The 23038-nt window shown below is 44.5% G+C and overlaps 1 protein-coding gene across 1 annotated transcript in view; it reads right to left on the bottom strand.

Moving 5' to 3' along the window:
* Positions 1–23038, bottom strand: part of PrBP (Prenyl-binding protein) — a 94273-nt gene that overhangs the window by 28549 nt on the left and 42686 nt on the right. The window contains exons 2-4 of the mRNA XM_068385611.1: positions 20629–20691; positions 6864–6999; positions 6182–6303 (exon numbers count right to left, since the gene is read on the bottom strand). Coding sequence (XP_068241712.1) covers positions 6182–6303; positions 6864–6999; positions 20629–20691 — 321 coding nt within the window. The remainder of the gene's footprint in view (positions 1–6181; positions 6304–6863; positions 7000–20628; positions 20692–23038) is intronic.

Below are 23038 nucleotides of genomic sequence, written 5' to 3'. Positions count from 1 at the left end.
CTCTATTGATTGAGATGGAGACGGAACAATGACTCCATACATGAGGGTGCAATAATAACTTTGAGAGGTGTCATCTTCTCAAAGAGGGATATAGCAGTGTCCCTTTCAGAGAAGAAAGCAGCAGTCCACCATTCAGATAGGGCCATGCACCTCTGTCTCACCTCATACAGGGCCACAGTCCCGGTCTCAGTTCATAGGGGCAGTCGTACCAGCCCCGACTGATCCATCCAGCAAAGGAGAGGTGAAATTGTCACAAGCTCTTTTCTTGCAACTACAAATGTCCTTCTTGGAATTCTTTTTCTTCTGTTTATTATAAGAAGCATAGGAAACAGAATTGGAAAAGCAGAAAGTCGAGGTCTGAGCTACCATCGACAATGGAGCTTCCCCAGGAGAAGAAACCACATGAATTGCTCAGATAGGAACTAAAACAGTGGGGAAACACTGTCACAGAGAAGCAGCAGGCACACTCATTGGCACTCGCAAAAAAGACACAGGGGCTGGGCTCACAGGCACAGGAGTGCATGGTACTGAAGTACGTGTAATTGGCACTTAGGTGATGTGCACCGGGGCTACATGCACAGGTTTTAACAGATGCAGGGCTTTCAAAGCCCAACTTTAGAGTTTGGCACTACAACCACTGGTGCAGTAGCCTTCTTTACAGCCCTCTTGAGCTTTAGGTGCACTTTGGGAATCACCACTGCAGTCCCGGGCACTGGCATCACACCCACAATTAATTGGGTCACCACTGAGGCTACTGGTACTTGGGATGCTGGGGGCAAGGTAGCCTTAGCTATGAGCACCCTTGAAAAATACATAGACGGCCTACCTGTAAGACCTGGCCTTCATTACGTCAAACTTGTTAATGATAGTCTGCACAGAAACTAGAGAGCTTTTTGCACTGGCTGGGGTGCAATGATTGCAAGGGGAACTTCACTAAAATCTGGAAAACTCACCAACACAGGTCCAAGATTTCACTGTTCCTGCTAGATACTCGCAGGAAATGAGCCAGGGCCGTATGCACAGAAACCTCGACAGTAGGTGAACTTGATGAGGATATAAATGAGCCATAAGCCTCTCTAGCTGCATCTTGGGTGTTGCCAAGCTTGACACCAGAGAAGGTTTGACCTTCCTCTTCCTCCTCAAAGCAAAGCCTGGAACTGACTGGGGGCCTACGATATGCTCTCAGCACGAGGACAACTGCAAACATTCGTGCCTACTACATTACAGAGAAATTGTGGGTCTACCAACAGTCTTGCCATAAACCAGTTGCAGTACCCACCCTTTCTCATACATTTACGAAATTGCACATACAGTACATCAGTACATGATAAGCTTCACAAATCAAACACTCAGCTACTTTTTCAAAAGAATAAGAAAAAGAATGAGAGCCTTTAGCAAGGTCACAACAGTACATCTGTACTTGTTGCAGCCAAAGATTAAAGTGAAGAGTCTTTGACAGGAGGGTGGGCAAGGCTAGTCACCCACTGGCTACACCTGTCATTAACTACCTAGTTAACAAAGTCAACAGCTGTCCCAGCTTGAATTAAAGACAGTTTCTATCTTCAAGGACAAAAGGTTTGCATATACGTAGGAACAAATATGCAATTTGTTTGAAAAAGAAAGCTATTCCAGTTTCAGTCCCAATTTTATGGCAGAGTACAACTTCACAAATCTTTAGCCAGGCCTTAGCATAGTGACAATGTCATGAAAAGCATATCACTCAAACATGAAACTTTAGGGGTATTTGGACAACTACCTGGTGATAGTAGCAACAGCAGCAAATACAGAATCCCATGGACCTCTCATGCTGATTATATTGAAGCTTGGGACTCCACCTAAAAAAATAATTTTAGACCTGGAACCTTCAACAAGTGCTATGTGCCAGGTAGGCTAATGGACTTTGAAACAACAGTCATGGTTAGACTGACAAAGAATGGGATCAGGAGATAGCTCTCGTTGATCCATGCAGTGTTACGCCAACCTAACTCTCCAGTCAAGTTGTACCTGTCTTTGGTTGGGTGTCATACATTTTTGGAGAACCTTAGTCTGCAAAGCATTCTCAGTTTTACGTCAATCTCATTGCAGTTATCAAAATCTTGATCAGCAGTGCCACTTCCCATCACATGATTGCAGCTTCGGAAGAGGTCCCAGAGGTTCATTGATGACATGTTCACAATGATCTCACAGCAAAAGTGATTTTGGTCCCCTCTCTCTCAAAGGGGTGGTAATGTTCATGAATGTGTCCAGCCCAAGAGGCAATTGGTATTCCGCCAGTGTAGGATAGAAAGCTACAACTTGAATTCCCAGAGCTAAGGGAAATATTTTTAGACTTCCAAGTATTTATTCTGTCATTAGAGGGAACAGTCACCGTAATATCAAACAGCTGTGCTTGAAAATTGTGACCTGCTGAGAAATGGGGGCTGCCCAAGGGGTATATCTTTATTTCATTTGGCATTGAATATTATGTGGACAGATGCAACAATGTGACTGCAGATAGTCTCAGCCTAAGGCAGAAAGTCCTACTTTCACATTATCCCTTCGATTCTGAAACTTATAAGGACCTTTGGTGTCTGAATCCCACAACAGGTAGATTTCTTTACAGCAAGCCCTAATCACAAGCTGCCGTCTTACTGTGGAATCCTGTAAAACCAAATCCAGAAAAATACTATACTACCATATTCTAGGAACAACCTGGATGTCTGTCCATACTAGTCTTTATACCTTAGCCAACATTCTAATCAAGCTCAGGTCAGTCAGGTCCTCCAATAAAACACCGTTGTCATAGGTTGCTCTCTGATCACTGCAGTAAGTGTGTTTGTTAAAGCTGACAGACTAGCCAAAGAGCCTCCAGCTTTGAAAACCTCGAATAATCACATCCTTCAGATGTGAGATTAGAAGTATGTTTAGGAATAGAAGGATGGATGTATTGGCCTTGTGTGAGACAAAGATAAAAGGGAAGGGTGAAGTGATGTTTGGTGAAATGTCTGGTAGTGTCTGGGATTGAAAGGGGAAGAGCGAGAGAGGGTGTGGCTTTATTACCTGATTGAATAGATGACAGGTAAAGTAGTGGAATGGAAGGAGATAATATCTAGGTTAATGTGGGTAAGGGTTAGGTTGGGTAGGGAATGTTGGGCGTTTGTCAGTGCGTATGGGCCAGGTAGTGAGAAAAGTGAAGAGCGCAATGAGTTCTGGAATGAATTAACAAGATGTGTAGAAGGACTGGGTAGAAGGAATTATGTAGTTGTCATGGGTGACTTAAATGCTAGAGTGGGCGCTGGAGAGGTAGAAGGTGTCATTGGGAAGTATGGCGTACCAGGTGAAAATGAGAGTGGTGAGAGACTGGTAGATATGTGTGTTGAGCAAGAGATGGTGATAAGTGCTAGCTTTTTCAAAAAGAAAGATAAAAACAAGTATACATGGGTAAGAGTGGCAAATGGAAGAGTAGTAGAAAGGGCATTAATGGATTATGTGTTGATAACTAAAAGAATGTTTGGAAGATTGAAGGACGTGCACGTGTTTAGGGGTATGGCTAACGGTATGTCTGATAATTTTTTGGTGGAAGGAAAATTAGTTGTAGCAAAAGAGTGGGGGAATAGAGTAGGTGGATGTAAAAGGGAGCTAGTGAGGGTTGAAGAACTAATAAAACCTGGGGTAAAAAGTAAATATCAGGAAAGGTTGAAAATGGCATATGAAGAAGTGAAAGTAAGAGAAACTGGTAATTTAGAGGAGGAGTGGAAGTTAGTAAAAGAAAATTTTGTTGGGATTGCAAGTGATGTGTGTGGCAAGAAGGTTGTTGGAGGCAGCATGAGGAAGGGCAGTGAATGGTGGAATGAAGGAGTGAAGGTAAAAGTGGAAGAGAAAAAGAGGGCTTTTGAAGAATGGCTGCAGAGTAATAGTACTGTATAGAGAAGGATGAAAAATATAGAGAGAAAAATATAGAAGTAAAGCACAAGGTACGTGAGGCAAAGAAGGCAGCTGACCTGAGGTGGGGTCAGGGATTGGGTCTTTCATATGAAGAGAATAATAAGAAGTTTTGGAAAGAAGTGAAGAGAGTAAGGAAGGCTGGCTCAAGAATTGAAGAAACAGTGAAAGATGGAAATAGAAGGTTGTTAAAAGGAGAGGAGGCAAGGAAAAGGTGGGCGTTATATCTTGAAAGTTTACCGAATGTTGAGGATAATAGGGAGGCAGATATAATTGCTGTTGCAGGTGTTGAGGTGCCGATGATGGGAGATGAGAATGAGAGAGAGATTACAATAGAGGAAGTGAGGAGAGCACTAGATGAAACGAGAGTAGGAAAAGCATCTGGTATGGATGGTGTGAGCTGAGATGTTGAAGGAAGGGGGGTGTGACTGTACTTGAATGGTTGGTGAGATTGTTTAATATGTGTTTTGTGTTGTCACCAATAGATTGGGTTTGTGCATGTATTGTACCACTATATAAGGGTAAGGGAGATGTGCATGAGTGTTGTAATTCAAGACGTATTAGTTTGCTGAGAGTAGTTGGAAAAGTGTATGGTAGAGTACTGATTAATAGGATTAAGGATAAAACAGAGAATGCAATCTTAGAAGTACTGTACAGGGTGGTTTTAGAAGAGGTAGGGGTTGTATGAATCATATTTTTACAGTTAAGCAGATATGCGAGAAATATTTAGCAAAAAGTAAGGAGGTGTATGTTGCGTTTATGGACCTGGAGAAAGCGTATGATAGAGCTGATAGGGAAGCAATGTGGAATGTGATGAGGTTATATGGAGTTGGTGGAAGGTTGTTGAAAGCCGTGAAAAGTTTCTACAAAGGTAGTAAAGCATGTGTTAGATTAGGAAATGAAGTGAGCGATTGGTTTCCGGTGAGAGTGGGGCTGAAACAGGGATGTGTGGTGTCGCCGTGGTTGTTTAACTTGTATGTTGATGGAGTGGTGAGAAAGGTGAATGCTCGAGTGCTTGGACGAGGATTAAAACTGGTAGACGAGAATGACCATGAATGGGAGGTAAATCAGTTGTTGTTTGCAGATAATACTGTACCGGTTGCAAACACAGAAGAGAAACTTGGCCGATTAGTGACAGAATTTGGAAGGGTGTGTGAGAGAAGGAAGTTGAGAGTTAATGTGGGCAAGAGTAAGGTTATGAGATGTACGAGAAGGGAAGGTGGTGCAAGGTTGAATATCATGTTGAATGGAGAGTTACTTGAGGAGGTGGATCCGTTGAAGTACTTGGGGTCTGTTGTTGCAGCAAATGGTGGAGTGGAAGCAGATGTATGTCAGAGAGTGAATGAAGGTTGCAAAGTGTTGGGAGGCAGTTAAGGGAGTAGTAAAAAATAGAGGGTTGGGCATGAATGTAAAGAGAGTTCTATATGAGAAAGTGATTGTACCAACTGTGATGTATGGATCGGAGTTGTGGGGAATGAAAGTGTCAGAGACAGAAATTGAAAGTGAGTGAGATGAAGTGTCTAAGGAGTATGGCTGGTGTATCTCGAGTAGATAGGGTTAGGAAGGAAGTAGTGAGGGTGAGAACAGGTGTAAGAAATAAGTTAGCAGCTAGAGTGGATATAAATGTGTTGAGATGGTTTGGTCATGTTGAGAGAATGGAAAATGGCTGTCTGCTAAAGAGGGTGATGAATGCAAGAGTTGATGGGAGAAGTACAAGAGGAAGGCCAAGGTTAGGGTGGATGGATGGAGTGAAGAAAGCTCTGGGGGATAGGAGGATAGATGTGAGAGAGGCAAGAGAGTGTGCTAGGAATAGGAGGGAATGGCGTGCGATTGTGACGCAGTTTCGGTAGGCCCTGCTGCTTCCTCCGGTGCCTTAGATGACCGCGGAGGTAGCAGTAGTAGGGGATTCAGCGTTATGAAGCTTCATCTGTGGTGGATAACGGGGGAGGGTGGGCTGTGGCACCCTAGCAGTACCAGCTGAACTCGGTTGAGTCCCTTGTCAGGCTGGGAGGAACGTAGAGAGGAGGGGTCCCCTTTTATTTATTTTTTTTATTATTGTTTAATTTGTTGATGTCGGCTACCCCCCAAAACTGGGGTAAGTGCCTTATATGGATGGATCCTTCAGATTCCATAACAACCTATGGAGTACTTACTAAGAAACACAAACCACTCAGCATGAACTCTTGGGGTCTGCAAGAAACAATTTTCGTTCAAAATCGCTATACTGTATTTTAATAAGTAACAAGTTATCATCCTGTACCTTAAAACTTGTGCTGGCATCATTTGAGACTCTGGTGCTGCTTCTATCAAACTTTGCCAGGTATTTGTTGAATTTGGTATTACTGTTCCAAACTCAAAGAACCACTCTTCTAACATTCGACCCTGGGAGAAAAAAAAAATTGCATATAGTACCATCATTTCAGAAAAGAATATGCGTGAAGTGTTATAAGTCTATGCTAATAATAATAAAATGTGAGACTCTTGGAATTGTTTTTAAAAAGAAAAAAGAAAAAGTTCTGATAGGCTATTAGGTTCAGCTTGTTAAATGCACAGTACTTGAGTTTGAAAGACTAATAAAGAAATAGAAATTAGTCTTCAGTTAATGAAGAGATTTACAAGACAAGTAGCAATAAAAAATTGCAAATAGTCTACATATATGCAAAACTTTGTTTTGTCTAGAAGAAAAAACCCTACTAAAGTCAAATGACAATATTTAAATTTTGGGTGACTTATAAATGGACACTTGCAGGCTCAATGACTAATTTCCTTGGACTGGCATTACAATTTTCTAGCTTATTGACAATAGTACAATGAATTGAAAAAAAACCATATACAGTACTTGCATGACTACATGACTACAGTATATGCATCGGTCAACTAAAAACCACTTAAGACTGTTGAGAAAAGATAGAAAAGAAAAAATTCCCTTTCACAAAACTTACCTTATAATATACTCGTTGTTCTAATCTGAACTTCTCCATAGCATGAACAGATGAAAAAGAAATTTCGCGTGATACAGCTTTACATTTCAGAATTTTCCTGGGTACTCTTGCTTCATGTTCCACATCTGGACTTGTGCTGTAAAAATTAGATACAATATAGTTAAAACCTCACTGCATTTTTATTGAAATAAATCCAGATGATGACAAAAATAATATAGAAAACGACAATCCTGCTTAAATAACAGATATTCCTTTGTCATTTAAATAATGTAATATTCCCACCTCTCTTTAGTCAAAAAATAATCTCAGACTAATAAATAGTCTTACAAGTCTCTTAAGTAGACTGAATCAATGCACTATTCATTTCAAAAGCTCTAATCAAAAGCAAGTAATGAGAGGAAACTCTAAAAAACTGAATGTTATAGTTTCTAAAATGGGACTACAATAGTATGGGACAAACTACTATAATTGCATTTTAATAAAGATGAGACTGAAAACTTGACGCAAGAGTTTGGTGAAATCATATGTGGAGAAATAGTTCAAGGCTAATTTCAGCTTATTGGATAGGCTATTGATTACCATTAATATTGAACTTATAATTCATCAACTTTCCAGGAACTCTATTATATGATAAAAAATATTGATTCTGTTGATCTAGGAGTTTTCTACTAAGGTATTCTGACTTTACAGAATTGGACAATACATACAGAACTGTATACAGTACCTGTATATACAAACAATTTAAATGGTTATATTTTTCTTTGGATTTCAGAAAAATTATGAAACTGAGATTATCTCTTCAGACTGCTACTACAGTAACTATGGATATATGTTTTCAGCATACCTGGTATCTAGCCATAAACTTTTACATGAGGTGTCAACAACCCTCCGCTCGTTAGCAGATTTAGACCAGCCATCCCCCACACACACACTCACCCAGTAATATACGTCACTTTAATTGCAGGCAGGATTTCTTGGGGGACAGGTGATGGCATGAGTAAGCAGCTCAGGTTTGTAGTTATAAAATACAAATTACTCCAAAATTTGTCATTTGTTATTACACAAATACATACCCTTTGCTCTTCACTAAGGACACTCACCCTTAGGTGGGTGGAAGTCTGAATCCAAACGGGCTTGGAAACAGTACCTGGTGTACAGTGCTGAGCTTGTTAGAGCATAAGAAAGGTATCTTGACACCTCGTGAACTTTGTCTGATGAACTGGAGAGCTGACGGCCTGGGCAACCATGGTTAATGAGTGGAAAAAAGCACTGTGACTTGACAAGGTAAACACTTCTTCATACTTAAACCTAAACATTACAGTACAGTACCTGACTCCCCATCGCAGGGAGAAAGGGGCCATAACACAATATATCAAATATTTAGGACCACACAAAGAAAATGGTTGTTACCTGCTGTCGAGGGTAGGCCATCTTGCTATCTTCCAGATGCTGTGCCCCAAACAGAAGTGAAGATGAAAGAAGAAAAGGCCAGTCATTCTGTCCAATCATCCCATCCCCAAACTAATGCCGGGTAACATCTGCCCTCAACCAACTACTACTTGTCCTGTAAGGGAGCTGAAGTAGCTTACACCATTTGTTGAGCAGCCACCACAGGTCCCAAAGAGACTATATCTAGATTCCTGTGCATTACATTTTGCAGGTAGTGGGCGGTGAAGGTTGTCTGTCGTCGCCAGACGCCCCTCTGTTGAACCTGCGCCAAAGATTAGTTTCTCTTAAATGCTAGGGATGTACTTACCCCCCCAATGTCATGAGCTCTGGGTCTACGATCTCGAAGAGAGCCAGAATTCAGGGCACGGTCAATGGACTGCCGAATCCGTGTAGAGATCGTATTCTTTGTGACTCTCCTCTTTACCCTTTACTTGAGAGCGAGCTCCAGATGTACACTTAAGAAAGCACCTCACACCCTCTCACAGGACATAGTAACAGTTAAGCAGGATCATCGGTTACATCACAGAGACGAAATTTGGAAGGGCCCGAAACTAGAGTCTGCTACAGCCAGAGCCTGAATCTAAACTATAAATTCAAAGATGAAGCCGAGTGTTACCTGCCCCCATCCCCGAGACTGGGCAATGTTGTAGAAAAGACCATGCAACTTGCTGATAAGATATCAGAGGCAAGGGCGAGAAAGAAAACGGTTTCAAGTGTCAAATCGGAGTTGGAGGCCTGACATAGCAGTTCATAAGGAGCTCCACTATGTTCCAAGGAGTTGGTCTAACTTCCTAGTGGGGACATGTAAGCTCAAAACTCAGTATAAGAAGAGACAGTTCTTCGAGGACGAAATGTTGACTCCGTTCAGTCTAAAGACAAGGCTCAAGGCAAAGTGTTAGCCTTTCACAGGCAAGACTGAGAAGAAATTTTCCTTCCTGAGGTATAAAAGAAACTCCTCTATCACAGGGATAATGGCATCGAATGGAGGGACACCTATTCCACAACACCAACCACAGAAGATAGACAACTTTGCCTGATGGACAGCGATAGTAGGTTGGCCAATGCACCAGTCACCAGTTGAGATACTACAGCTAGAGAGTTATTGGGTCCTTTGACTGGCCAGACAGTACTACATTGGATCCCTCTCTCGGGTTACGGCTTATTTTGTCTTTGCTTACACCTACACAGAATAGTCTGGCCTGTTCTTTCCACATTCTCCTCTGTCCTCACACACCTGACAACACTGAGATTACTAAACATTTCTTCGTTCAAGGGGTTAACTACTGTACTGCAACGTAACTTTTCAGTGGCTACTTTCCTCTAGGTAACGGTAGAAGAGACTCTTTAGCTATGGTAAGCAGCTCTTCTAGAAAAAGGACACTCCAAAATCAAACCATTGTTCTCTAGTTTTGGGTAGTGCCGTAGCTTCTGTACCACGGCCTCCCATTCTGTTGGATTAGAGTTCTCTTGCTTGAGGGTACACTCGGGCATGCTGTTTTGTCTTAACTCTCTTCCTATTGTTTTTTGAAGTTTATATACAAAAAAATCTAATTTAATGTTACTGTTCTTAAAATATTTTATTTTGATTGTTTATTACTTCTCCTATAGATTTATTTCCTTGTTTGTTTTTCTCACTGGGCTATTTTTCCCTGTTGGAGCCCTTGGACTTATAGCATCTAGCTTTTCCAGCTAGGGTTATAGCTTAGCTTGTAATAACAATAATAATAATAAACAACTACCAGCACTGTGTGAGAAAAGCCTCTGTGAGAGGAAATGTTGGACAACCTCCAGGCGTGAAGTCAAAAGGAAGCGAATGGTTTGTGGAAGATCTCTAGGTATGGCTGCCTAAGCAGGCTGTGGGGGGAGGCAACTCCCTCGTTACCTTGGACGTCTATGTTATCGCATGGATGTTGGAAGGTATCTTGTAGAGGTGGCAGAGGATCTGGTACTGGTGAACAGTACACTCGAAGTTTCCTGTTGAGAGACGTTAGGAACGGTGAACACCTCGAAGTCAGGACTTTGCTGGCTATCCGAGAATATAAAGACCATTCAGAGCCAACTATCTGAGTCTTCCTGCTCAGCTTGTCCACGAGAATGTTATTTTTGCCTGGAATGAACTGGGCTGACGGGGGTCAATTTGTGTTCCGTCCATTGCACCATTTCTAAGGATAGTTGGCAGAGCGGTCATGAAAAAGTACCTCCTTGTTTGTTTAGATACACTACTACCATTGTGTTGTTGCTTATCAACACTACGTAGTGACCTGAAACTGTTGGAAGTGTCTGAAAGCCAGAAAGGCTGCCCTCATTTCCAGGAGGTGTTGTTGCTCATCAACACTACGTAGTGACCTAAAACTGTTGGAAGTGTCTGAAAGCCAGAAAGGCTGCCGTCATTTCCAGGAGGTGTTGTTGCTCATCAACACTACATAGTGACCTGAAACTGTTGGAAGTGTCTGAAAGCCAGAAAGGCTGCCGTCATTTCCAGGAGGTGTTGTTGCTCATCAACACTACGTAGTGACCTGAAACTGTTGGAAGTGTCTGAAAGCCAGAAAGGCTGCCCTCATTTCCAGGAGGTGTTGTTGCTCATCAACACTACGTAGTGACCTGAAACTGTTGGAAGTGTCTGAAAGACAGAAAAGCTGCCCTCATTTCCAGGAGGTCTATGTGGCACTGCCAATCAGAATTGGACTTTAACCAGGATGCCATATGTTGCAACAGGTGACCCAATCACCCTTCTTCTAACATATCTGTGAAGAGCATCAAATCTGGGGGAGGAGAGAGATCTGCTCCCTTAAGGAGGTTGGTATCCCCTACCCACTAACTCAAGTCGATCTTTTGCTCTAACCCTACCGGTACCCACAAGTTCAGAGGAACCCTATCCTGAGACCAAAAGGTCTTCAATTGCCATTGGAGAGACCTAATACGAGGATGCACTTGGGCACCAGACGCTCCAGGCCTAACAGGCGCAGCCACAGGTGTGCCAAGGAGTCTTGCAAAAGGAAGGGACATGCCAATTCCTCGAGTCTCTCTATTCTGCTTTGGGAGGAAAAACATCACAAATTCGTAGATAATTTGTATTTTTCCTAACTATACAAACATTAGCTATTTAATAGGGGTATTACTTTTGGCATAGCTGAAAAGACGAGCCATTAAAATTTAGCGAGGGTTAACTACCCATACCGCTATATAGCAGGGGAAGCTCGCTACTTCCCCCCCCCCCCCCCCACCTCACAAACCTGTGATTGAGCTCACTTTGCTTGGAGGTAGGACTTCAAGGAGGATAAGGCTGGCAGGCAAGTTTGTTTAAATAGCTAAGGTTTGTATAGTTAGGAAAAATACAAATTATCTACGAATTTGTCATTTGTTCCGTAACTGGAATACAAACCACGCTATTTAATAGGGGTGATTCACCCATTAGGTAGGGTGGACGTCACTGCCAATCTGGCTTTTGGCTTTACCCGGGGGCTCCTTATCTGAGTATGTCAGTACTCAAAAATAAGGAGTCCCTGCACCTCGCTAAAACCTTGCTACACAAGGTCCACGGCCTACGCAAGCTGTGTGTTGAGGTATATAGAAGTGTGACCGTCCAGGTAAAGTTATTCTGAGATCTTTAGAAGGAAAATCTGTGTAACCAGGACTTTCCCAATACCACCTCGAAAGGGTATGGGGACACAACAGTATCAATCTTAATACCAAGTACACAAGGGAGCATGGTTTACTTGCAGTGGTTTGAGGTCAGCTGTGCAGAGAACCCAGGATGCTGCTTTCCCCAAGAGAAGGGAGGATGAAGAAAAGAATAAGAGCTGGTCAAACCTTTTCATTCACGCAAACTAATACCGGGTAACAATGCCCTCAACCTTCTGCTACTTGTCCAATTAGGAGCTTGAGGTCTTAAACCAGATGTTGTGCAGTCACCACAGGACCGATAGAGAACGTATTGAGTATCCTGTGGATCACGTCTTGCAGGTAGTGGGATGTGAATGTGGTCTGATGATTCCACACCCCAGCTTGAAGAGCCTGTGTCACTGAGAAGTTTCTCTTGAATACCAAGGACGTAGCTACGCCCCTGAAATCATGAGCTCTGGGGCGACGTGAAGGAGGAGGGTCTGGATTCAATGCATGGTCAATGACCTTGTGAATCCATGCTGAGATGGTGTTCTTGGTGACCTCCTCTTGGTCCTTCCTGTGCTGACAAATAGTGCAGGCACACGGGGACATGCTGCGACTGTTCTCTTAAGATACACCCCCAAATTCCTCACTGGGCATAGTAAGAGATGGTTTGGGTCATCTGTTACAGAACGGAGACTAGAAATCCGGAAGGAGTCGAATCGTGGATCCGCTACTCCCAGATTCCGAGTCTTAGCAATAAACTCAGGGACGAAGCTGAACGTTACCTCTCCCCATCCTCTTGAATGGCCAATGTCGTATGAGAGACCATGAAGTTCACCGACTTGTTTGGCCAAATCCAAAGCTAGCAGGAACACCGTCTTCAAAGTCAGGTGGTGATCAGTTTCCTGGCGTAATGGTTCATAGGGAGGTCTCTTAAGAGACCTGAGAACTCGAACCACGTTCAATGGGGGAGGTCTCACTTCTGACTGAGGACAGGTAAGTTCATAACTCCTTATGAGTAAGGAAAGTTCTAGCGATCAAGAAATGTTGAGTGATAGCCTTTTACTGCTGAGACTGACAGGCGCATTTCTTCACGTAAATACCCGAGGAACTCCGCTATTGCTGGAATAGTGGCATCGAGAGGAGAGATACCCCTTCCACGACACCAACCACAGAAGACTTTCCACTTTGCCTGGTAGACTGCTGCTGATGACTTTTGCAGGTATACAGACATCCTAGTAGCAACTTGTTGCAAAAATCCTTTCTGAGAGAGGAGATGCTGGATAGTCTCCAGGCGTGAAGTCGTAGTGAAGCTACGGCTTTGTGGAATGTGTTGGCATGTGGTTGTTTGAGTAGATTGTGTCGTGGCGGGAGTTCTCTTGGGGGCTCCGGTAGGAGCTGCAGAAAGTCTGGAAACCATTCTACGTGATGCCATAGCGGAGCTATAAGGGTCATTGAAAGATTGACCAATGTTCTGGCCTTGTTGAGTACCCTCCTCATCAGACAGAACAGGGGAAAGGCGTAAACGTCGATGTTGTCCCACCGTAGTTGGAATGCATCTTTCCAGAGAGCCTTCGGGTCTGGGACTGGGGAACAATACAGCAGGAGCCTGAAGTTCAGGGCTGTTGCGAAGAGGTCCACAGTCAGAGAACCCACAAAGTCAGGACTTTGTAGGCTACTAGATGGTCCAAAAACCGCTCGGTACTCACTATCTGAGATGCTCTGCACAGGTTGTTGGCGAGCACCTTCCTTTTGCCCAGAATGAAGCGTGCCGATAGTGGTATCGAGTGGATTTCGACCCATCTCAGTATCTCTACTGCTAGATGGGATAGATGCTGCTAAAAAGTACCTCCTTGCTAGTTGATGTAAGTCACTACTGTGGTGTTGTCGCTCATCACCACCACTGAGTGGACCGCCAGGAACTGTTGGAACTGTTGAAGGGCCAGAAAGACGGCCTTCATCTTTAAGAGATTTATGTGGAGGTACTCTTCTGACTCTGACCAGAGGCCTGAGGTTGTGTGGTGCAGCACGTGGGCCCCCCCCACCCTTTTTTTGAAGTGTCTGAGAACTGCAACAAATCCGGGGGGGGAGGACGAGAAGATCCACTCCTTTTCGTAGGTTCTTGTCTGCCACCCATCACTGGAGGTCCGTCAGTTCCGCTGATCCCATGGGGATCCAGATATCCGGGAAATCGCAAGTCTGATTCCACCAGAACTTGAGTCGCCCCTGGAGGGATCTCATCCTGGGGCGACCATTGGAAACTAGACGGGCCAGTGATGAAACGTGACCGAGGAGACGTAAACATGTTTGGGATGGAAGTTCTTCTCGTCTGAGAAAAGGTCTTGCGACATTTCTCAGCCTTGTTATCCTGTTGTCTGATGGGAAGGCTTTGTGGAGATTGGTGTCTATAATCATGTCTAGGTATACTAGTCTCTGTGTAGGAAGCAGGGATAACTTCTCGAGATTTACCATGATCCCCAGAAGTTTGTCTTGGTGTTATAGAAGGGTTGACACCGAGACTGCTAGGATTAGCCAGTCATGCCAATAACGGCGGAGACGGATGCCAATCCTGTGTGCCCAAGATGATACTAGGGCAAAAACTGGTGAAAACTTGAGGTGCTGTGGAAAGACCTTAGCACAGCACCTTGAACTGGTACTTTTTGTTGTCTAGGCTGAATCGTAAGTACTTCTTTGAAGACGGATGGACTGGGATCTGGAAGTATGCGTCCTTTAGGTCCAGTGTACACATGAAGTCCTGAGGTCTTACCGCTAGTCTGACTGTGTCTGCAGTCTCCATGCTGAACAGAGTTTGTTTGACAAACTTGTTCAGGGCTGAGAGGTCGATGACTGGTCTCCAGCCTCCAGACGTCTTTCTTACAAGAAAGAGTCGACTGAAGAAGCCTGGGAACCCGTTGAGGACCTCTTGGAGAGCGGCCTTCTTCAACAGGGTCTGGACTTATGCCCAAAGGGCCTGACCCCTTGCCGATCCCATGGCAAGGGAGTTTATTGACACTGGATTCCTGGTCAGGGGAAGGATAGATATTATGAACGGGACACGATATCCTAGACGAATCACGGAGACTGTCTAGGCATTGGCTCAGAGTTGCTTCAATCTGTCTGAGCAACTTTGTAGTCATCCCCCCACTGGTGGAAACACAGGGGGAGTGCCTATCCTAGCGTTTGCTACCTCGGCTGCTCCCTCTAGGATTCTTTCCTCCCCTGGAGGACTTTTTGCCTTTCTTTTCCTTGACAGGAAAGGGCTTATTAGACACTACTGTCTTCGCTGCTGATTTCGTCATCGTGGTCTTAGTTGGACAGGACTGCTGAAGTGCTGGAGGTTTATAGGGCTTGGATGTCAAAGCCCTATGGAGGAGGGAGTCTTGATGAGACTTCCTTCACCTCTCAGAAGCAAGTTCCACGTCTTTAGGCTCAAACAGGTGTGCTCCCTCTAGAGAGGAATGTCTGAGCCTATTTATCTCGACGCTGGAGACCTATTGGCGGAACCCCTCAGACATTGCATCTCGACGTTTCAAGATGGTGTTTGCCCACAAGTTTGAAACTTGGTGGCCAAGAAACTCGATCGTGCGAGTGTCTGAGAGGAGAAAGGTCTCCATTGCCTTCCTGGTACGCTCCTTGGAGAAATCCTTGGATCGTACCAGGATTCCCAAGGTCCATAACCAGATGTCCAGCCACGAAGTAGCTTGCATCGCATACTTAAGTGACCTCCTGGTTAAGGACATCGGCCGCCGAGAACGAGACCTGCCAGCTGGAGTCTCTCTCAAGAGGGATTCCCCTGGTTAGCTCTTCCAGAGTGGTGAATTGGAAGAGCTGAACTGGGCTCCTCAAGGATCTCAAAGTACAGTACCTCCTCTGTTGTACACGAGGATGTGGGAGGAGCTTGTTCGTAGAGCCGGCACGGTTGGGGGAGAGAAAGTCGGAGAGCTTTTGGGCGATCTTATCCTTGGTACTCTTCAACCCCTCAGACCAGGGCAGGGCTTCACTGGTTTTTGAGGGTTTCTGAGTGCCGAAGACGCGGTCTAAGACCATGTCTTTGCCCTCTCAAAGGGGCATCTCTAGGTTGGAAATTCCATTGAGAACCCTCATCAGAGTCAAAACCTTCCAGAATGCATGTTTTGACTCATGTTGCTCTCCTCCTGTCATTGGACTTGCAGCGAAGCCTCCATCTTCTATCCCAAAGAGCTCTTCTTGGGGTGAGTCGAGGACATTCCTCGAGTGGCTGGCTGTCTCCATTCTTGTAGTCCTGGCAGAGGACTTTGGCAGAGTCTTGGAGTCTTTGGACTCCTTCCGAGGAAGGAGGTAAGACTCCAACATCGAAGAGCTGTGTGTTGTGTCCCTCCTGATCTCTGACTGAGGGGAACTCTCCGCGTGAAGGGAGGTTTCCTCCAACGGTGGAATGGAGGAGTGCCTCTCCTCACACGATTCCCTTGGTGAAGGAGGGGGCTGAGTACCCTCTTCGTCAGACAGGAAGGGAGAGTATTCCTGGGGAGATACTGGAGGGACTAGCTTTGATGGTCTGCTCGGAGTCAGCTTCACCCTCGGGAAGTGACCGCGTCGGAAACTCCTCTTTTCCTCTTCAAAGGGGGTAAAGGAAGCTATGGTTCTGTGTCGCGAGTCGAGAGCTATAGGCTACTCTGACAAGCGGACGGACAGGGCAGGCTTGAATGCCTGTGTTACAGCTCTGACTACGGCTCTGAACCAAGGCTGCTGACTGACTGATGCACTGTCAGACAGATCCCCTGAAGGGAAAAGGACCGAAGGTTCCCTACGAGGAGTCACCGTAATAGGTGGGTCCACCTTAGAAGGCAGTTTAGGGATCCTGAACCCCTCTGCTGGTGCCTGTTTCCCTTCTCCCGCAGGGCGCGCTGAAATGCGTTTGCGGGGAGGGGAATGAATCGACGGTGACCTTGCCGGGTGTAGTTCCTGTGCCCGTGCCTGTTGGCGCACGGAAGAGTATTAGAGTATTGGCGCGCAGATAAGCGCTGGATTGCGCGTGTTGGTTACACGCGCGTAGGTGTGTGCTGGCATGCAGGAGAATATTGGCGCGCAGGAACTTGTTGATGCGTCGGGGTACCATGCGCTCGCGCGCAAGAGAGCGCTAATGCGCATGTGAGTGTTGGCGCACGGGAGCGCGCTAGCGCACAGGGGAGCGCTGGCGCGTAGGAGATCTTGGGCACGTAGGAGATTGCCAACGCACAGGAGATTGTGAGCGTGCAGGAGAGTGCAAGCACACAGGAAGGCGCTGACGCGTGGGCGACCTTGGGCGTGTGAGCGCAGGCGACCGTGGGCGACCTTGGGCGTGTGAGCGCAGGCGACCGTGGGCACAGGGCACGCAGGAGAGCCTTGGCGCATAGGCGCATGATGTTACTGCCGTCAATGAGGGCGAGCAGGTGAAGGGGAGCGCTGAAGCGCTGTAGAGCGCTGTAGAGCGCTGACATGCAGTTGGTCGATAACGAGCTGCTGGTGAGCGCTGATGTCCTGTAGGTTGGCGAGCTGCAGGGCGATGGCGCGGTGCTACACACTTAGGTAGACCCTCAAGAGCCTTAACCGGGGACAGGAACGGTGATGGAAGGTCGGCAGGTCTGAAGGGTGGATGGTCAGGAACTGGGATGTGCCCTTGTAAGGGCGAGCATCCACCGAAGGGGATCACGAACTATCCGCAGAGAGGTCCAGGACCGAAGGCACAGGACTAGTAGCAGGTGCAGTGACGGTCGATGGTTAAAGGTCAGATGACTGCAGCAGAGGCTCCTCTGAAGGAGACGGCTGCGACGACGAAGCAGACGAACCAAAGAGGCACCTCTTCAACGATGGCGAAGTGAAGGGCGAGCTTTCCGACGAAGGCGCCCTCTAGGGGCCGTTGGATCAGCAAGCTGACCGTGCGCCGCAGCAGTCCTCTGAAGAGGAGTCTCTATGAGTGAGCTCCCTTGAGGGGGAGAAGCACCCGCAGGAGTTCAGGAACGGGGGAAACTAAGTCGTCAGCAACCGCTGGAGAGTCTGGAGGGGCAGAGGAGTCGGATGACTTCAAGTGTGACACCTCTGACACTACAATGTCGACGATGGCCAGAGGATCTACCTCTGACAGCAACGACGATTGCTGAACAGAAGCACCCATCCGGATGAACTGCAGCAAAGCTTCCTTGGAGGGCAGACCCTTGAACCCCAAGGAAGACCAAATCTGCAACAAAAAGGTTAGTGACAAGGCCTCACCCGGGGGCAGAGGTGAGGCCGCTTCGCTAGGGGAAGCAACACCATCTCTCGAAGACCGGGGTTGGCCAACATTAACTTGGTCTACGCTACTACTCGACGGTCTCTCGTAAGAGGCCAAACGAGTAGGGGCTTTGGAGGAGGGTCGGGAGACGGAAGAAGAGGCCTTGAGTTTTCCCCCCTTCGAAGGAAGCTTTGAAGGAGAAATATCCCGCTTAGACTTCTTCTTCTGCCGTCGCCCAAACCTCTCCCACTGGGAGGAAGACCACTCCCTACACTCATTACACTTATTTACACTATCACACCGTTGACCTCTGCATATAGGACAAAGGGTGTGAGGATCTGTATCTACCGCCGACATAAATGTTCCACAAGGGCGGCCGGAGAGTCCATGGGAGGTGCGCACGGTAGCAGAAGTCAACTTCTTAAACACACACTAGAGAAAGGAAAAAGCAAAAAAACATTAATGGCTGCCAAATAAGGCGAAGATGAAGAGCAGCAATGTCCGTTCACCATCCGAGCCGAAAGCAAAGTGAGCTCAATCACAGGTGTGTGAGGGGGGCCGGTAGCAAGCTACCTTCCCCTACTCCCCCTAACTAGCAGTATGGGAAGTTAAACCTCACTAAATTTTAATGGCTTGTCATTTCAGCTACGGCGAAAGTAATACACCTATTAAATAGCATGGTTTGTATTCCAATTACGGAACAACTGCCTTTTTGTGTTTCTACTGTACAGTACGGGTCGTCTGTGAACAAGGTTGGCTCGTCTGTGAACACCTGCTGCCAATGTTTGCAAACATCAGAACTAGCCTGCACTGACCCAAAGAGGAGTGCATGCAAGGCAAGAACATAGAGTATCTAGCACTCGCGAGACTGATTGTGCTTGAGTGACATGGCGAAAGGGGGCTGTGACTGCTAGGAGTCAGCTGCCGCAATCATCAGGGTATTCTGAAGAGCTAGAGCGAGGCAGTGACGAGTCACATACCCGCTTACACTGGGGAGAAGGGTGACCAACCTCGTGGGGTGGAGGAACGCAGGGTTTCTCCTCCTGAGTGTGCCTAGCGAACTCAGCGGGCTGAACAATTTTGTGGCTGGATCTCCAAGGAGAATTGCCTGCAGCTCCTCCGATGGGAGAGGAGCTGCAGAAGAAGTGTTAGTTTGGGGCTGGACGGAACTCCGTTCCAGAAGCTCAGGGGGAAGGCAGCTGTGCACTACTGCAGTGTTCCAAGCTTCAGCACCTCCAAAAGCCATTCCTCAGTATAGGGGACCCGAAAACACCAAGGAAAGCCACAAATGATACAAGGCGTCAAGAGAGCTTGACTCCCCATGAGTGGGGAGCCCCCCGTTTTACTAAGGGACACAGCGAGGTCCTCCAAACCCAAAGGTTGTCCGGGGAGGTTAAATAGACATGTCTTTTGCTCAATCACCCGCCAGAGGAGGCTGAACGAGTCAGTTAGGATACGAGGCGCCAGAGAAAAATGTTGGGACTTCTTCGACCTCAAGGAAGACCCCAAGGGAGAAGAATCCCTTTTAGACTTCTTCTTCCATCGCCTACTGCACCATTATCACTGGAAGGATGGCCACTCCTACCACTCGTTACAAGGAGAAGCCTGCATGCAGGAGTGTCTTCTGCACACACAGCACAGGCGGTGAGGATTCATCTCCGCAACGACAGAGAAGGATGCCTGAAAACTTTAAATCAATCAATCAATCAACAGACATAGAGTGCCGCAAGGGTGGTCCACAATGCCAGGACAAACCCGCATTGTCGTAATCCTCAACAACCAGATACACCTGTAATTAGGAAGGAGTAGACAGTTAATTTACGGCCAGGTAAGATTTATTATTAAGGTTAACAGGAGAGGAAGACAGCATGTCTTCATTCTACCGAGCCTAAATAAAAAACTGATGTAATACGTTCGGTGATTGTGTGAGCAGGGTGGTTGGTCTAATCCCCACTAACTAGCGGAGGGTCATTACCACCTTACGTGAGAGTTTATGAATAGATTCTAGCTGTGCCTAAAACATATACTGTACTGTATTCATAATAAGGAGCAAATGATTTGTGTTTGTGTCCGAACAAACTAAATTTCAAGGTTCAATTTTAGTTCCCAAGCATAGGGACAATCACCTTCACTGGGATGCTTTGGATAATTTCAAAGAGGCATCAACTAAAAGTATAATTTGTTGAGAAATTAGTCCAAACTTACATGGACCTCATCAGATTTACTTTCCTATTATTATTATAATTATCATTATTAGTAGTAGTATTATTATAATTTCAATTATTATCATTTTATTAATTTCAATTGTTATTCTCATAACTCTAATGATTTTGATTATTATTACTTGAAGTATTTTATTATTGTAATTATCATTTTAATTATTATCAATATTACAGTATTATCATTTTAAATGCTAACTGACCACAAAAAATAATCTAAATACATACTGTAAAGGGAAAAGTATACTTATAAATCCATACTTACAAATCCTCCGTTCCTTGCCACAATATCTTGCCACTATCTGCATCTCGAAGGTTCATCCAGTTGCTACATTACAAGTTAAGGATAAAATTGGAAATATGCTAGAAGGTTGATAACATATTTCAAAGAATTTTAGCTTCTTTCAAAATTCCTTTCTAACCATTTTCACTAAGCAACCAATACCATCCGGGTTGGCAGAAATTATATTTCACTAGGAAGCAGCCTTTTAAAAGCTCAAGATAGAGACAACTGGCAAAATCTAATAAAGGCCTTTTGCGATAATACACGTAGGAGATGATGATGGGAAGCAGCCACTCTCACATATACTGTATATAAATTATTCCTTTTCGACTGCTTTTATTTTTTTTTAATACAGAAATTTTCACAGTCTTGACTCATTCTAGTTTAGCCAATATTGCTGCCTTTATGTCACCCATTGTTGCATTATTTCCATATAGGAAATCAAAATTACTTTAACCTGTACTATATAAGATTATATTTGGCATTCAAAGATATTCCTAAGATCCTACACATCTACATCTTTTTGTTCTGCCACCTTGCAGCATTAAAACTTCACACTGTTTGCTGTGTCTGTTTTTACTGCTGAACAATCCAATTTTATAGAAGAAAAGAACCCATTCAAAATATATAAAATCTTTCTTCCCAAAGGAAAAATACACACACACTTTCACAGCATTGATTATTTGAAATTATGTCTTTTTATGATAAACTACGTAATGCCAATGTAAGGATGAGGCATACATGCTACTGTACATTGGTTGGATTTACCTAACAGAAAAATATTTTCAAACTTATTAAATCTTACCTCATTCCTTCAATAATTTGGGTATTGTCCTTGGTACAATTTGCATTCATGATGTACTGTAAATGAACATCAGATTTTCATAATGCAGTTTCATAAAATCAGGAAACTTTCACAATCATATATTTTAGGCATAGGACTAGAGAAATAATAGAAGAGGTGCCACTCCTGAGTCTAACTTCCATTTTTTTCTTTGGTCATACACAATCATAAAGACTAACAGTACATGAATGTTGCAATGATCCATCTAAACAAAATTTTCTCGGGAAACAATAAATAATTTTCCAATAAAATTCTGCTATTTTATACTATTTGATACCCACAGTGAAGTATCTTCTATAATGTGTCTATAATTCTGCACAGTATATACGGCAATAAAGGTTCTTTATAGCATTTCTCTAACTCTTACCTCCATCATTTCTTCCACTGACTTGTCTGTGATCTTTTCACAAGGCTGTCCATATTCTTTCAAACTGTACCTCTCATTCAAGAACAAATCCTTGAAATTCTTAAAATGTCATTCAAATGGTTATTCTAAACTCTGCTTTACAACTGTGATGATAGTGTTAGATAACTAAGTACTGTAACATCACAAATTTAATGGGAGTATAATTTTCACTGTGAAAAATACTTACTATATGTTGTTAGTTACTGATGGGTGGTTTAGGGGCAACCCCCACCAGCACCTTGAGTACCCACTTTAACCTTCATCTGGGACTTGTGGGGTGGATAAGGTAGGAATTAAAAACTAAAAGACTCAGGTTTGTATAGTTAGGAAAAATGTTATTTTTATTAATAAAATAAATTTTTGAATATACTTACCCGGTGATTATATAAGCTGCAACTCTGTTGCTCGACAGAAAACTCTACGTTCAAAATACGCCAGCGATCGCTACGCAGGTAGGGGGTGTACATCAACAGCGCCATCTGTCGAGCAGGTACTCAGTACTCAATGTAAACACAGAACCAATTTTCTCCTCGGTCCACTGGGTCTCTATTGGGGAGGAATGGAGGGTCCTTTAATATATAATCACCGGGTAAGTATATTCAAAAATTTATTTTATTAATAAAAATAACATTTTTCAATATTAAACTTAGCCGGTGATTATATAAGCTGATTCACACCCAGGGGGGTGGGTAGAGACCAGCATTACTTGTTTACATTATTATGAGCTAAGTATTTTGTATTTCATTTTAGCAGTTATTCAAAATAACAAACATAAAATAAATAAGTACCTGGTAAGGAAGTCGACTTGAACAATTACTCTGCCTTTTTAAGTACGTCTTCCTTACGGAGCCTCGCGATCCTCTTAGGATGCTGAGCGACCCCTAGGATCTGAAGTATCAAGGGTTGCAACCCATACAACAGTACCTCATCAAAACCTCTAATCTAGGCGCTTCTCAAGAAATGACTTTGACCACCCGCCAAATCAAGTAGGATGCGAAAGGCTTCTTAGCCTTCCGGACAACCCAAAAAACAATAATAAAACATTTCAAGAGAAAGATTAAAAAGGTTATGGAATTAGGGAATTGTAGTGGTTGAGCCCTCACCCACTACTGCACTCGTTGCTACGAATGGTCCCAGAGTGT

The sequence above is a fragment of the Palaemon carinicauda genome, chromosome 13, assembly GCF_036898095.1.
Source record: "Palaemon carinicauda isolate YSFRI2023 chromosome 13, ASM3689809v2, whole genome shotgun sequence".
NCBI classification, from domain to species: Eukaryota; Metazoa; Arthropoda; class Malacostraca; order Decapoda; family Palaemonidae; genus Palaemon; species Palaemon carinicauda.
This window is presented reverse-complemented; position numbering and strand designations above follow the sequence as displayed.